Source organism: Phascolarctos cinereus, unplaced genomic scaffold (genome assembly GCF_003287225.1).
Source record: "Phascolarctos cinereus isolate Bilbo 61053 unplaced genomic scaffold, phaCin_HiC Scaffold_5;HRSCAF=322, whole genome shotgun sequence".
NCBI lineage: Eukaryota > Metazoa > Chordata > Mammalia > Diprotodontia > Phascolarctidae > Phascolarctos > Phascolarctos cinereus.
In genome coordinates, this window is record NW_027555958.1 from 27,053,063 (window position 1) to 27,065,160 (window position 12,098).

The 12,098-nt window shown below is 43.1% G+C and overlaps 1 protein-coding gene across 4 annotated transcripts in view; it reads right to left on the reverse strand.

Moving 5' to 3' along the window:
* LOC110222193 (merlin-like) overlaps positions 1-12,098 on the reverse strand; it is a 64,018-nt gene that overhangs the window by 32,648 nt on the left and 19,272 nt on the right. For all 4 annotated transcript variants that reach the window (XM_021007086.2, XM_021007083.2, XM_021007078.2 and 1 more), the window contains 3 exons: positions 6,824-6,907; positions 4,200-4,268; positions 655-737 (listed from right to left, as the gene is read on the reverse strand). In XM_021007086.2, the coding sequence (XP_020862745.1) occupies positions 655-737; positions 4,200-4,268; positions 6,824-6,907 (236 nt within the window). The remainder of the gene's footprint in view (positions 1-654; positions 738-4,199; positions 4,269-6,823; positions 6,908-12,098) is intronic.

Below are 12,098 nucleotides of genomic sequence, written 5' to 3' on the forward strand. Positions count from 1 at the left end.
CCTTCTCTGCCCAGCTAAGAAGATGTTATAATCTTCCCTGAGCATTCTCAACACAAGGAATCCTCAATAAAACACTAGGTGCAATGACATGAGATTTGGCAGGAGCTAAGGGGGTCCCGAGCCTGAGCAGGGTGGTTGAGAGTCCTGGACTCAAAATGAAAAGAAACCTGGGCTCTTCTTAGCCCTAGCAATGCTAGTGTTTGACAATGAGCAAGTGACTCTCTGAGTTTCACTCCTGGTGAATCCTACAGATGCCATATAGTTCTAACTTCACAATACTATTGAAGGACCAAAAAGGAAGCCACTAGCAAACCTCTCTCTGCTAAGCATCATGTCACCTATCATTAATAATAATATACAATAAATGATAATAGCAATAGCTAGCATTTATACATGCAAATCACCTTATATATATTATCTCACGAAGAAGGGGTCCTCTCAGGGCTCTTAAAAACCCTGATGACAGTATTTTACTGAGGATCCAGGATAATCACATTTTGTAAACCACTAGGCAACCAATCCAAAAATAGTCTTCACAGGGCCTGGAACACCACAGGTGCTTAATTAATGCTACTTGCCTTGCCTTGACTTCAATAGCTTCAAACAGTTCAGCATTATGCCCATGGTCTTCTAAAGTGTGTTGTGTTTCCCTACCTGGCAATCCCCCTGTGCTCTGCATACCAGGCTGTTATCTTTTCTTCCCACATGTGGACTGTCATCTGATACTGCTTGACGACCTGCCAGGAAAAAGAAGAACTGAGACTTCTGAGAAGGAAAAGCTTCAGTGGATAGAGCACTGGCCCTGAAATCAGGAGGACCCGAGTTCAAATCCAGCCTGACACATAATATTTCCTAGCTGTGTGACTCTGGAAAAGTCACTTAATCCCAATTGCCTCACCAAAAAAAAAAAAAAAAAAGAGGAAAAGCTTCTTCTGCTAAGTAAAGATGAAAATATTATCATCCTCCTCATCCTCATCCTCCTCCTTATAATTATCCTCATCCCCATTCTCACCCTCCTCCTCCAAATTATATTTCTCCTCCTCTTTCGCCCACTCCTCTTCCTCCTCCACATGATTATCCTCTTCATCACCATCTTCCTCCTCCTCCTCTTCATCATTATCTTCGTTCTCAGCCTTATCACCCTCCTCCTCATCCTTATTCTACTCAGCCCCAACAGCAACTGCTCTGAGTAATTTTCATTGCAGGATAGTTTTATTCATAATAAGAGCTAGCATTTGTCTCTCACAGAGCACGCTTTTTCTTTTGGCCCTCACAACAGTCCTAAGAGGTAAAAAAAAAATGCCCTATTCCCTGCTGGGTCCTTACTAGATGTAACAGAAGAGGGGGTAAGGGGTGGTCACCCACTTCAGCAGCTCATGCCTCCCTGCCAGGTTATATGGATACCCTAGACTGGCTTACTCGCTCCAGCCTGCCCTCCCACTAACAGGTCTGAGTTTGCAGGAAAGGACCACGCTTCTACTCTCTCAAATACCTAGAGGTAACCCTGTTATGGAAGAATATATTCCCCCTTTTCACCCCTTCAGCTCTCAAATTTCCACTGATGTGCTCATATTTACACAAAATCAGCCATTTACCATAATAACACTTTTAGTAAATGATTAGATAATCATTTATTCAACAATAAGGCAAAGAAAAAAAACAGGTATTATATATTAAAGCAAGTACAGGAATAATAAATACACTACAGTCTATACATAAGTCTGGGTCACACTTGCCCACCAATGCACTCAGTGTCTGTGGGGGAAAGGATTCCCACACTTACAGAAACCTGCCAACGAGATTCACCAACAACGAACAAAAGGATGACCTTTGGCCTCCTTCTCAGCCAGCAGTCACACACACACACAAAACCCAGACAAGGCGCACTGCTTTGCCTGCCATTCACATCTTTCACTCCCCAGAGCCTAGTCCCTCCGTGTGACACGGCACTCACGCAGTCCATGGTGGAAAGCATGTAGCCTAGAGCCACAGAATGCTAGGGCTGGAAGACCCCTCAGAGGAAACGTAAGGAGAGCCCTCCTGGCCAGCGTCCCACACAAGTCACTGTCGAACCTCTGAACAAAGGCCTCCAGTGACAAGGCCTACACTGCTTCACTTGGAGATAGCTCTGAGGCTCTGCAACGTCAGCCTTGTGCTCCAATCCAGTTCCCCAAAGTGCCCCCCCTTCTCCTTCTGCCCCTAGGCCTCAGCAGAACCAGCCTCTGCCCTCTCCACTCGACAGCTCTTCAAAGGTCTGAAGATAGGTAGGAGGCCCCACAAAGTCTCTTTTCCAGACTAAAAGTCCTCAGCTCCTCTGACTGATCCTCATGCCAACCCAGGTGCCCTCCTGGACATGTGCTGCTTGTCAACATCCTTCCTAATGCACACTTTGCCAAAAGCACTCCAGCTACCTGACTGAGGATGGCAGAAACTGGGAAGAGAGTCTAAGACTGTGTCCACCCCACCCCAATTAAACACAGAAGGTCCATACATCTCATAACGAACTGATCAACCAATCAAAGGCATAAGCATGGTATGAATAAATCTTTAATCAATTTGGGAAGAGGGAAATGCTTCTAAGCCATTGGATGAAGTCCAACCAAAAAGAAATGTATTGGGATTGGAAGAAAGAATCAAGCACACCTCTGGGCCTATATATCATACAGTAAGGTGGTTCTGAAGCAATTATTCCAGCAATTGCTTTGAGAGCTTCCTGGCTTGGAAGCACCTTGAGAGGCCTTTGATCTTTGCCCCTGTGCCAGAGGGAAGGGGGTTCCACTCCCCTGCCACACTGACCAACGGATGACCCAGCGAACTTTAAAAGTTCAGAAGACTCGGACTTCTCACCAGCATCAGTGACAGTGTCCCCAAAGCAGCAGTGACCGCTGACAGTATCTGCACCGGGAGCTGAAAAACACCCTGAGAGTCAAAACTAGACCTACTAAAGAAAGCCTGTGACTTGCAGAGCCCGGCAGACAACACCAAAGAGTAGCATGAGGAAGACTCCACAAAGGGAAAGGGACTTCCAGTGCCAAGAGCTACGAGTCACCCCTTCGCCACAGAAGGCCTCAAAGCCTAAGCCCACGTTCCCCTGGACACCGTACATACTTGTGGGAGATGGCGTTCCAGCCTTTTGGGAAGACTTGTTTTGTACCAACTCTATTACCACCTTGGAGACCATCTCCTTTGGAAAAGCTAATTAACTCCCAAGGCTAATTGACAGTCACTGGGCCACTGGGTATGGGCTTATGAGCAACTGCACTTTAAAGCCCCAAGTCCTCAGGATTTGTTGAAAATTGTCTTTACATGTAACTGGAAAAAATAAAATACTATTAAATAAAAAATACTAGACCAAGTAGCAAATATAGAACAATATATGAGTAGAGAGAGAGGGACAGAAAAATTTAAAACTCAAAAGCTTATGGAAGTGATTGTTGATAAATCAAAATAAATTAATAAAAAAAAATTTTTAGATTTTAAAAAAAGAATAATATATGCTAAAGCAGTGGTTCTTAACTTTTTTGTATCATGGAATCTTCAGGCAGTCTGGTGAAGCCTACAGATCCCTTCTCAGAATCATGTTTTTGTTTATTTTTTGTTTTTTTTAGTGGGGCAATCGGGGTTAAGTCATTTGCCCAAGGTCACACAGCTAGTAAGTGTCAAGTGTCTGAGGCTGGATTTGAACTTAGATCCTCCTGACTCCAAGGCTGGAGCTCTAGCCACTGTGCCATGTAGCTGCCCCAACAGAATCATGTTTTTAAGTCCATAAAATAAATACACAGAATTACAAAAGAAAGTGATTTTGCTGAAATGAAGTTATAAAAATGTTTAAAGTTACAAGTTCACAGGCCCTGAAATCTATCCACAGACTCTTGAGGGTACATGGACCCCACGTTAAGAGCCTCTGTACTAAAGTACAAAATTAAATACCACTGAATGACAAAACATAGAGGTCAGAAAATGAGTCCTCTTAAAAGTCAGAAGAGAGAAAAATCAGTATTGGCTGGAGCAGGTGGGAAAAGCTTCACAGAGGAAGTGGGAATTTCAAGAGGCTTTGAAGGATTGGAAGGAGAGCACAGAGGTCAGTAAAATTAAGGGAATCCCCTCCCCTCCTTAGGAATGCCTCTTGGCATCTCTTAGCCTCAAAGTGGGCAGAATTCAAAAGCGTGAGAAATGTAAGAAACCTTCTCGATACTCACTCTTTTGGGCAACAGCTCGTCCTGGGCTAGGAAGCCTGGCTTGTGAAAGTTAGGGTCATAGTCACCATACTGAAATAGAAGCAAGACTCCATTTAGCTTGAGGATCAATCAGTAAACATCTGTGAAAGACCCATTATGTGGGCAGGCACCGTGCTAAGTGCTGGGACACAAAAAAGGCAAAAGGAGCCTACAATCTAAGGAGGCAGACTACACGTAGTCAAAGGTGTGCACACAAGCTCTATGCAGGACAAGTGGGAGATGATTAGCAGAGGGAAGGTACTGGAACCAATCAGGGCTGGGGAAGGCTTCCTATAAAAGACTGGGATTGTAACTGAGGCTTTCAAGAAGCCAAGGAAGTCAGCAGACAGAGCTGAGAACAGAGAACACTCCCGGCAAGGGGGACAGGCAGAGGAAATTCCCAGAGCTCTGAGATAATAAAAACCATGAACAATTGTATAGCCCCTACTCTGGGCCAGGCACCACGCTAAGCACTTCACAATTACTAGCTCATCTGATCCTCACAACGACCCTGGAAGGTAGGTGCTATCGGTATCCCCATTTTACAGATGAGAAGACTGAGGCAAACAGAGGTTACGTGACTCGCCCAGGGTCACACAGCTAGTGAAGTATCTGAGAAAAAGAGCTGACCTCCAGGTCCTCCTGGCTGCAGTCCATTCTTCTGTTTAGTTCACCATCTCACTGCCTGACAGCGTGTCGCCAGAAGGCCAGTGTCCCTGGACTGAAGAGCAGGCCTGGGAACAGAAAGTGCAAGAAGACTGCAAAGGTGGGAGGGGGCTAGGCTATGAAGGGCTGCCACAATAATCCAGGCTCTGCAGGGATAAAGGCTGAGGCAAAGGCCTGAGGACCGCCCAGGCGGCCTCTACTCCACGGCTGCCCCAGAGCACCTAAGGTGATGACGACTGAGACCAGGTGGTGATACGCTGAAGGGGAGTCCCCTTTGGGCCAAATGTTGCTGAGAGACCCGGAATTTAAAGTTGAACAACTCGGTAGAAATGAAGCAGCTAAGCAGCAGTGAACAGAGCGCTAGACCTGGAGTCAGGAAGAAACAGGACCTCAGACATGTACTAGCTGTGTGACCCGGGGCAAGTCATTTTACCTGTTTGCCTCCGATTCCTATTCTGTAAAATGGGGACCATAAAAGCATCTACTTCTCAGGGATGCTGTGAAGATCATGTGAGATAATATTTGTAAAGCACTAGGTTAACATGCCGTTGTTGTTGTTGTTGTTATTATTATTATTATTATTATTATTATTTTACCAAATGTTCCTTCACAAAACTGCTACAAAGCGCTATCTACCAGACTCAAGACATTTAATCCTAGAGCTGGCAATCTCTTTCTGAAGCTCCAAGAGCCGAAGAACTGCCTCCTGTACAGTCAAGGTAGAAACAGGGACCTGGGATTTCACTGGTGTAGAGAGCTCCCCAGGGGAGGAGACTCACTTTACCAGTGCAGGTCGGCACCTTCTCCACAGCTCAGACTTAGGAGCTGCATAGAAGGCACAAGAGATTAAGTGACTGGCTCAGGGTCCCATGGCCAGTGAGCGTCAGAGGGGGAACTCGAACCCCGATCTTCCTGGTTCCAAGACCAGCTCTCTAATCCACTACAGCTACCCTTTCCACATGGGGGGAGGGGGGTGTTAGGGGCGCAGCACCCCTGCGAGCTAAATAATTCCTGTAAAATTTTTGACCCTCTTTTTGTACCAGAGAAGTCTGAATTATTATGATATGAAAAGATAAAACATGTTGATATACGATTTTATGTGTGTATGTGTAAATGCATTTTTAAAAAGTTTTTATTAATTTATTTTGATTTATCAACAATCACTTCCATATGCTTTTGAGTTTAAAATTTTTCTCCCCCTTCCTCTGCACCACCCTCCCCAAGATGGCGCACAATCTCACATAGGCTATACATTTACATTCCTATTAAACATAGTGTAAATGCATTTTTGAGTTTCTATACTTTTTCTGTGTCATCTGCTGGCCTTCACATGTCGTCTGCAGCTCCCACAAAACTCCCCAAAAATTCCCATTTTATTTCTTATGCTGACCAGCAATATATAGTAACTTGATGGGGAAAGTCCTGATGTGGAAAGGATAACTGTATTCCAACCCTACCTTTCTATGACAGCCCTGAAGATATTTGAAGGGCAACTAGGTGGCGCCATAGTGCATAGAGCGCCAGTCTTGGAGTCCTGAAAGATTCATCTTCTTGAGTTCAAATCCAACCTCAAATACTTACTGGCTGTGTGACCGTAGGCAAGTCACTTAATCCCATCTGCCTCTGTTTTCTCATCTGCAAAATGAGCCAAAGAAGGAAATGGCAACCCATTCTAGCATCTTTGCCTAGTAAACCTTAAATGCAGGCATAAAAAGTCAGACATAACTGAAAAAAAAAAAAGACCTGAACTGACTGAATGTATTTCATCCTCCTCAAGTAGGTTATTTACATAATTACCATGTTTCTTTAGAGTAAACATTCAGTGGGTGTGTGTGGTTTTTTTATACCCAGTAAAAAGCAATATTCAACTTTTCACTGACATTAAGCTTAAACTAAAAAAAAACAAACTAAAAATAAAGACATCAGTTCTGCACACTCACCTTAGCCTGGACAGCATATGAAGCCAACAAAACAGTGACCTCCGGAGAACAATAGATTTCTTCGTCCAATATCTGTTTCTTCACCTAAGACATAATAACAATTATGCCTGATTCTAGTTGGTCCCAAGTTAGGATCTGGCTAAAGGTACCAGCAGTCAAACAAATGCAAATACACTCAGACCACGTCCCAATAACAGAAACATAATGAAGGTTTCTTTCCTATTCTTTTAATTTAAAAAAAAATGTTGTGCAATTTATACTGATTAAAACTGAGATTGTATTAACAGCCCAACAGGCTAGTAAAGCTTAGAGACAACCTACTGTTCAGACAGGCTTCATTTTGATTTTCTGGATCAAGTCAAGAAAATGTTCTAAGAGAAGTCCATGTCAAATAGGGCTTCTGAAAAATTTGAGTTGTTCAGATAAGGTAAGAGGTATCATCTTTCCCATTTTACATTTACATATCTTTTAAAGGTTATAAAGTAATTTGCATTATTTCCTTTGAACTCCAGAGCAACCCTAAGAGGTTAGTTTGACTCGTATCTTCATCTCCATTTTACAGATAATGACCCAGAGACTAGAAGACATTAATTAAGTGACCTTATCCCCACTGTCCCACACCTAGCTAGCATCAGAAACATGATTTGAATATTAGTTACTACTGATTCTTTCCCATGTTGTCTACAAACAAGCCCAGGTCTTCTTTGTACTTTAAAAATCCTTCTCCTGGCCCAACTATCCTCCTCACTAGCATCCTACATCTCGACTTCCTTTCCTGACCACATTTCTAGAACTAGCTCTCACTCGCATAACCATGCTGGCATCCAACCTCATCAATAAACTGAAACTGTTTTCTCCAAAGTTACCAATGATCTCTTCAGAGCTAAATTTGATGATGGTCTTTTCTCAGTCTCCATTCTTCTTGACCTCTAGTAAATAGAGTACTGCACTTGGAAATGGGAAGACCAGAATTCAAATCTGCCTCAGACACTTACTAGCTATGTGATCCTGGGTAAGTCACTTAACCTCTGCCTCCGTTTCCTCAGCTGTAAAATGATAATAATAGCAATGACCTCCCAGGGTTATGGTGAGGATCAAATGAGGTAGTATCTGTAAAGTGGTTTACAAACATGAAAGCACTACATGAATGCTAGCAATATGTTATTATTGTCATAGACTGTTTCTGGCACATTTGACATTATTGACCACCCCCCCCCGAGGTCCTTTTTCCTCCCTATGTTTTCATGACATCGATCTCTCCTGGTTTGTCCCTCTCTGTCAGGCCACTCCTCAGTCTCCTTGCTGTGTGGCATCTCTGCCCCCGCCCTCACAATGGGCAGATGACCCCAAGGCTCTGTGCTGAGCCCTCTTCTTTTTCTATGCCCTTTCTCTTGGTGATCTCATCAGCCGCCATGGGTTCAGTTATCACCTCTATCCAGATCACTTCCAGATATAGATATTCATCCCCCAGCCTCTCTCCAGAGGACTCCAGGAGGACTCCAGAGGACTGCATCACCAAATGCCTATTAGACCAATCTCATTAGATACTCCATCAGCATCTCAACTTCAACATGCTCAAAACCAAACTCATTCTCTTTGTCCCCACTGCTTAACTGTCCCATTTCTGTCAAGGCCACCATCATATTTGCAGTCACTCAGCTTCACAAGCTTGTCATCATCCTCTACTTGTCCCTTTCTAGCCTCCCACAGCCACTCAGCTGACCGGCATTATCATTTCTACACCATCTACATCCTTTGCTTCCAGATCCTTCTTTCCTTCCCAGACACCATAACCTAGCCTTGGCTTTCATCACTTCTCACCTGGATGACTGTAATAGCCCCCTAACTGATCTGCCTGTCTCCGATCTCTCTCCTCCTCAATCACCCTCCACACAGCAACTGATGTTCCTAAACCACAGGCTTGACTGTATCACCTGCCTGTTCAAGAAGCTTCAGGGGCTCCCTATGGCCAGTAGCATCAGATAAAACCTTTCTGTTTCATTAATGCCCTTCATAATCTGGCTCCCAACTTATCACTCCCTAGTGGTGTATCATTTCTCCTTACATACTCTACATTCCTGATATGTTCCTCATATTCCACATCCTATCCCAACTCCGTGCCTTGTATGCACTTCCTGCCTGCCATGACTGAAATGCCTTCCCTCCTAGAATTCCGAGCTTCCTCCTACATCAAGCTTTAAGGCCCACCTCCTCCAGAAAAGTTTTCCTTGTCCTCCCACCTATTAGAGCCTCCACCCACCCCCATACACCTAAAAGCCTGGCACTTAGATATAGTTTGTAGTCACTAATTAGCACATATCCCCTTATACATTATATATACTAATTAGTATACGTCCCCTTCCTTTGAGAATATAAGTGGTTTGAGGGCAGACTGTTTCATTTTTCATCTGTGTATCGTTTTGTATGTCTAGCATATTGCCTGGCACTTAGTAGGCCCTCAGTAAGTATTTGTTGAATGATTTTATAAATGAATGAATGAATGTCCCCAGTTGCTAGTAACCCTTCCTCTGCACTACCTGGACTGACGGTTCTAGTTTTAACCTGCCACCCCATTAGTAGAGAAGCTCTACGGAGGGCACTGTTTCTCTGTAACCTGGTCTAGGACAAAGCTTCTCATATAGAAGGTACTCAATCTAACTGAATTAGTAGGAATGAGAATAGAAATTCTTTGTGACCAAAGCCCTGATTATATCACTTCAAAATCACTTGCATATTCTATTGAACACAGCCTTCCCTAGAAAGCTTTTCATATTTGCAAGTCTCCAACAGAAATGCTTTAATCTCTTTGGGAAGGTGGGCAAGGAAAATCTGGGAGAGCACCGAAGACCTGGGAGTTTCTGAGAACCCGGGTCTTCCCTTCTTTGCCTGCAATCACCCTCTCTACCCCACAAGGCTGCCAGTAAGACCACAGCAAGATTTAGCAACAAAGGATACTTGTAGTTTCAGGTTGTGAAAGATTCCAGGATGCCATGCAAACATATGCTATTGGAACGGGAGGGGGAGGGGGAGAGAAGGGGAAGAATTCTTTGCCTATTGATGCGCTTGGAGAGTCCCAAAACTCTTTGTAACTATCTTCCCATGTATACATGTGAGCTCAAGCACAGAAACAGCTAAGACAGGTCAACAAACTAAAGACAACAAAAACACTTGGGATTTTGTTTAGCCGTATTCACAATGCAAGACGGAGTGGGAATGTGGACTAGGGCAGATGGAATGAGCAATCAACAAACATTTATTAAGCACCTACTGGGTGCCAGACACTGGATCAGGACCAAAATGCAACAGTCTCTGTCCTTAGCTAAACAGAACCTTAGAGACTAAGTCACTGTGACTAAGCAAAATTTCCTGAAAGCTGAGGATTCATTACTGTAAGCACCAAAACTTTTTAAAATTTTTATTCATCTAATCATGATGATAACAATCTAAGTGAAAGTGAAGCTGTCCAACTTTTATTTTGCTTGGATTTTTTTTCTGACCAAAAAAATTATCTTTGGGCTAAAAAGAACAAAAATGGCTAAGAAGGAATTGAAATCCAAGACAAATAGTGAGCGAGTAAGAAAATGTCCAGTTGCCTTTAAGGCGTCTAAGTCACTGGGCCCAGATGAATTCCACTGACCCACATGGAAATATCTGGTGGACATGTTGGCTGAATCGTGACCGTTATCTCTGAAAAACTGTAGAGAATACAAGAGGTGTCACTGGTCTAGAAAAGGAAAAATGTCCCGATTCTTAGAAGACAGACAAAAATGGACCCTGAGAACTAAGGTCAATGAGTTTGCCTTGGATTCCTGGAAAAAGTCAAGATTGTGAGAAGCAACATTCACTGGCATGTTTTCATCAAAAACCAGTTATGTCAGACTAAGGTAATTTCCTTGTTCTGACAAGGTTATTAGACTGGTAGATCAAGGTAAGATAAATAGTTTTCCTAGATTGTAGCGGGACATTCACCCAAGTTTCATGCCACTCAATGGAAACAACGGGGCAGATGATGGTACAGGATTCAGAGTAGTTGTTCACGTCCACTGGGAATGAAGTAGTTTGTCTAGGAGAAGGCCTAGGGAGCTGTGCTAGGGCCCAGAAAATTTTAACATTGTTATCAGTGCCTTGGATAAGGGATAGAAGGCAAACCTATCAGGTTTGTAGATAACACAAAGCTGGGAGGAACACAGAATGAGAGAGGTAGGGTTCAAAAAGTAGTTGGCACCCTAGAGTGTTAAGCCAAATCTAATCGGATAAAATTTACTAGGGATAAATGTAAAGTCTTATACATAGGTTTGAAAAATCAACCTCACAGGGCAGCTAGGTGGCACAGTGGATAGAGCACTGGCCCTGGTGTTAGGAGGACCTGAGTTCAAATCTGGCCTCAGACACCTGATACTAGCCGTGTGACCCTAGGCAAGTCACTTAACCCCACTGCCTAGCAAAAAAAAAAAAAAAAAAGAAAAATTAACCTGACAAGTAAAAGACCGGGGGGGGGGGACGACGACAAGGATAGACATCAAAGTTGGACTTTGTCTAAAAATATCTGGGGGTTTTAGTGGACTGCAAATTCAATATGAATCATCAGCGTGATATGACACAGGTAGGAGCTATTGTTAAACTCATTTTACAGGTGAGGAAACAGACAGGTAGAGGTTAAGTGACTTGTATAAATCCAAACAAAATGATCCTTACAATCACATAGTGATCCTCACAATGACTTTACAAAATAGTAACTTGCTATAATCTAAATAAGGCCTCAACTAATCAGAAACTTGAGCACTAGGTCATTCTAGATAGTAGAATTTTCTGGAGAGCTTTAAGCTTCAAAACTTTCTAATTTCAATCATTTGACCAAGTTCTGGATGAAAATTTTCTAAACTGTATTACAAATTTGCCTCTCTTCTCTAATCAGGATTTGAAGGTTTGTCATAGGTAAGGATTGGACCAGTTCTACTTGGCCCAGCATGGCAGGATGAGGACAAAGGGTAGAATTTGTAAGAAGGTATGTGTAACCTAAGAAGAAAATTCCCAATGATTAGCTATGTCTCAAAATGGGACAGGATGCCTGGAAAAAAGTAGAGAACTAACAGATACAAGAGTTCTTCAAGAGGTTAGACATAGAGGAATCTGATTGATGCTTTGGGCAAGAATTAAATTATTTGACTTCTATGAACCAAGGTAAGCTGGATAATGTCAAATGGGAGATGGAAAATTAAAATGGAAAAGTAAATAGCAACATGTTAGGTGTCAGTGAACTCAAATGGACAGGAAT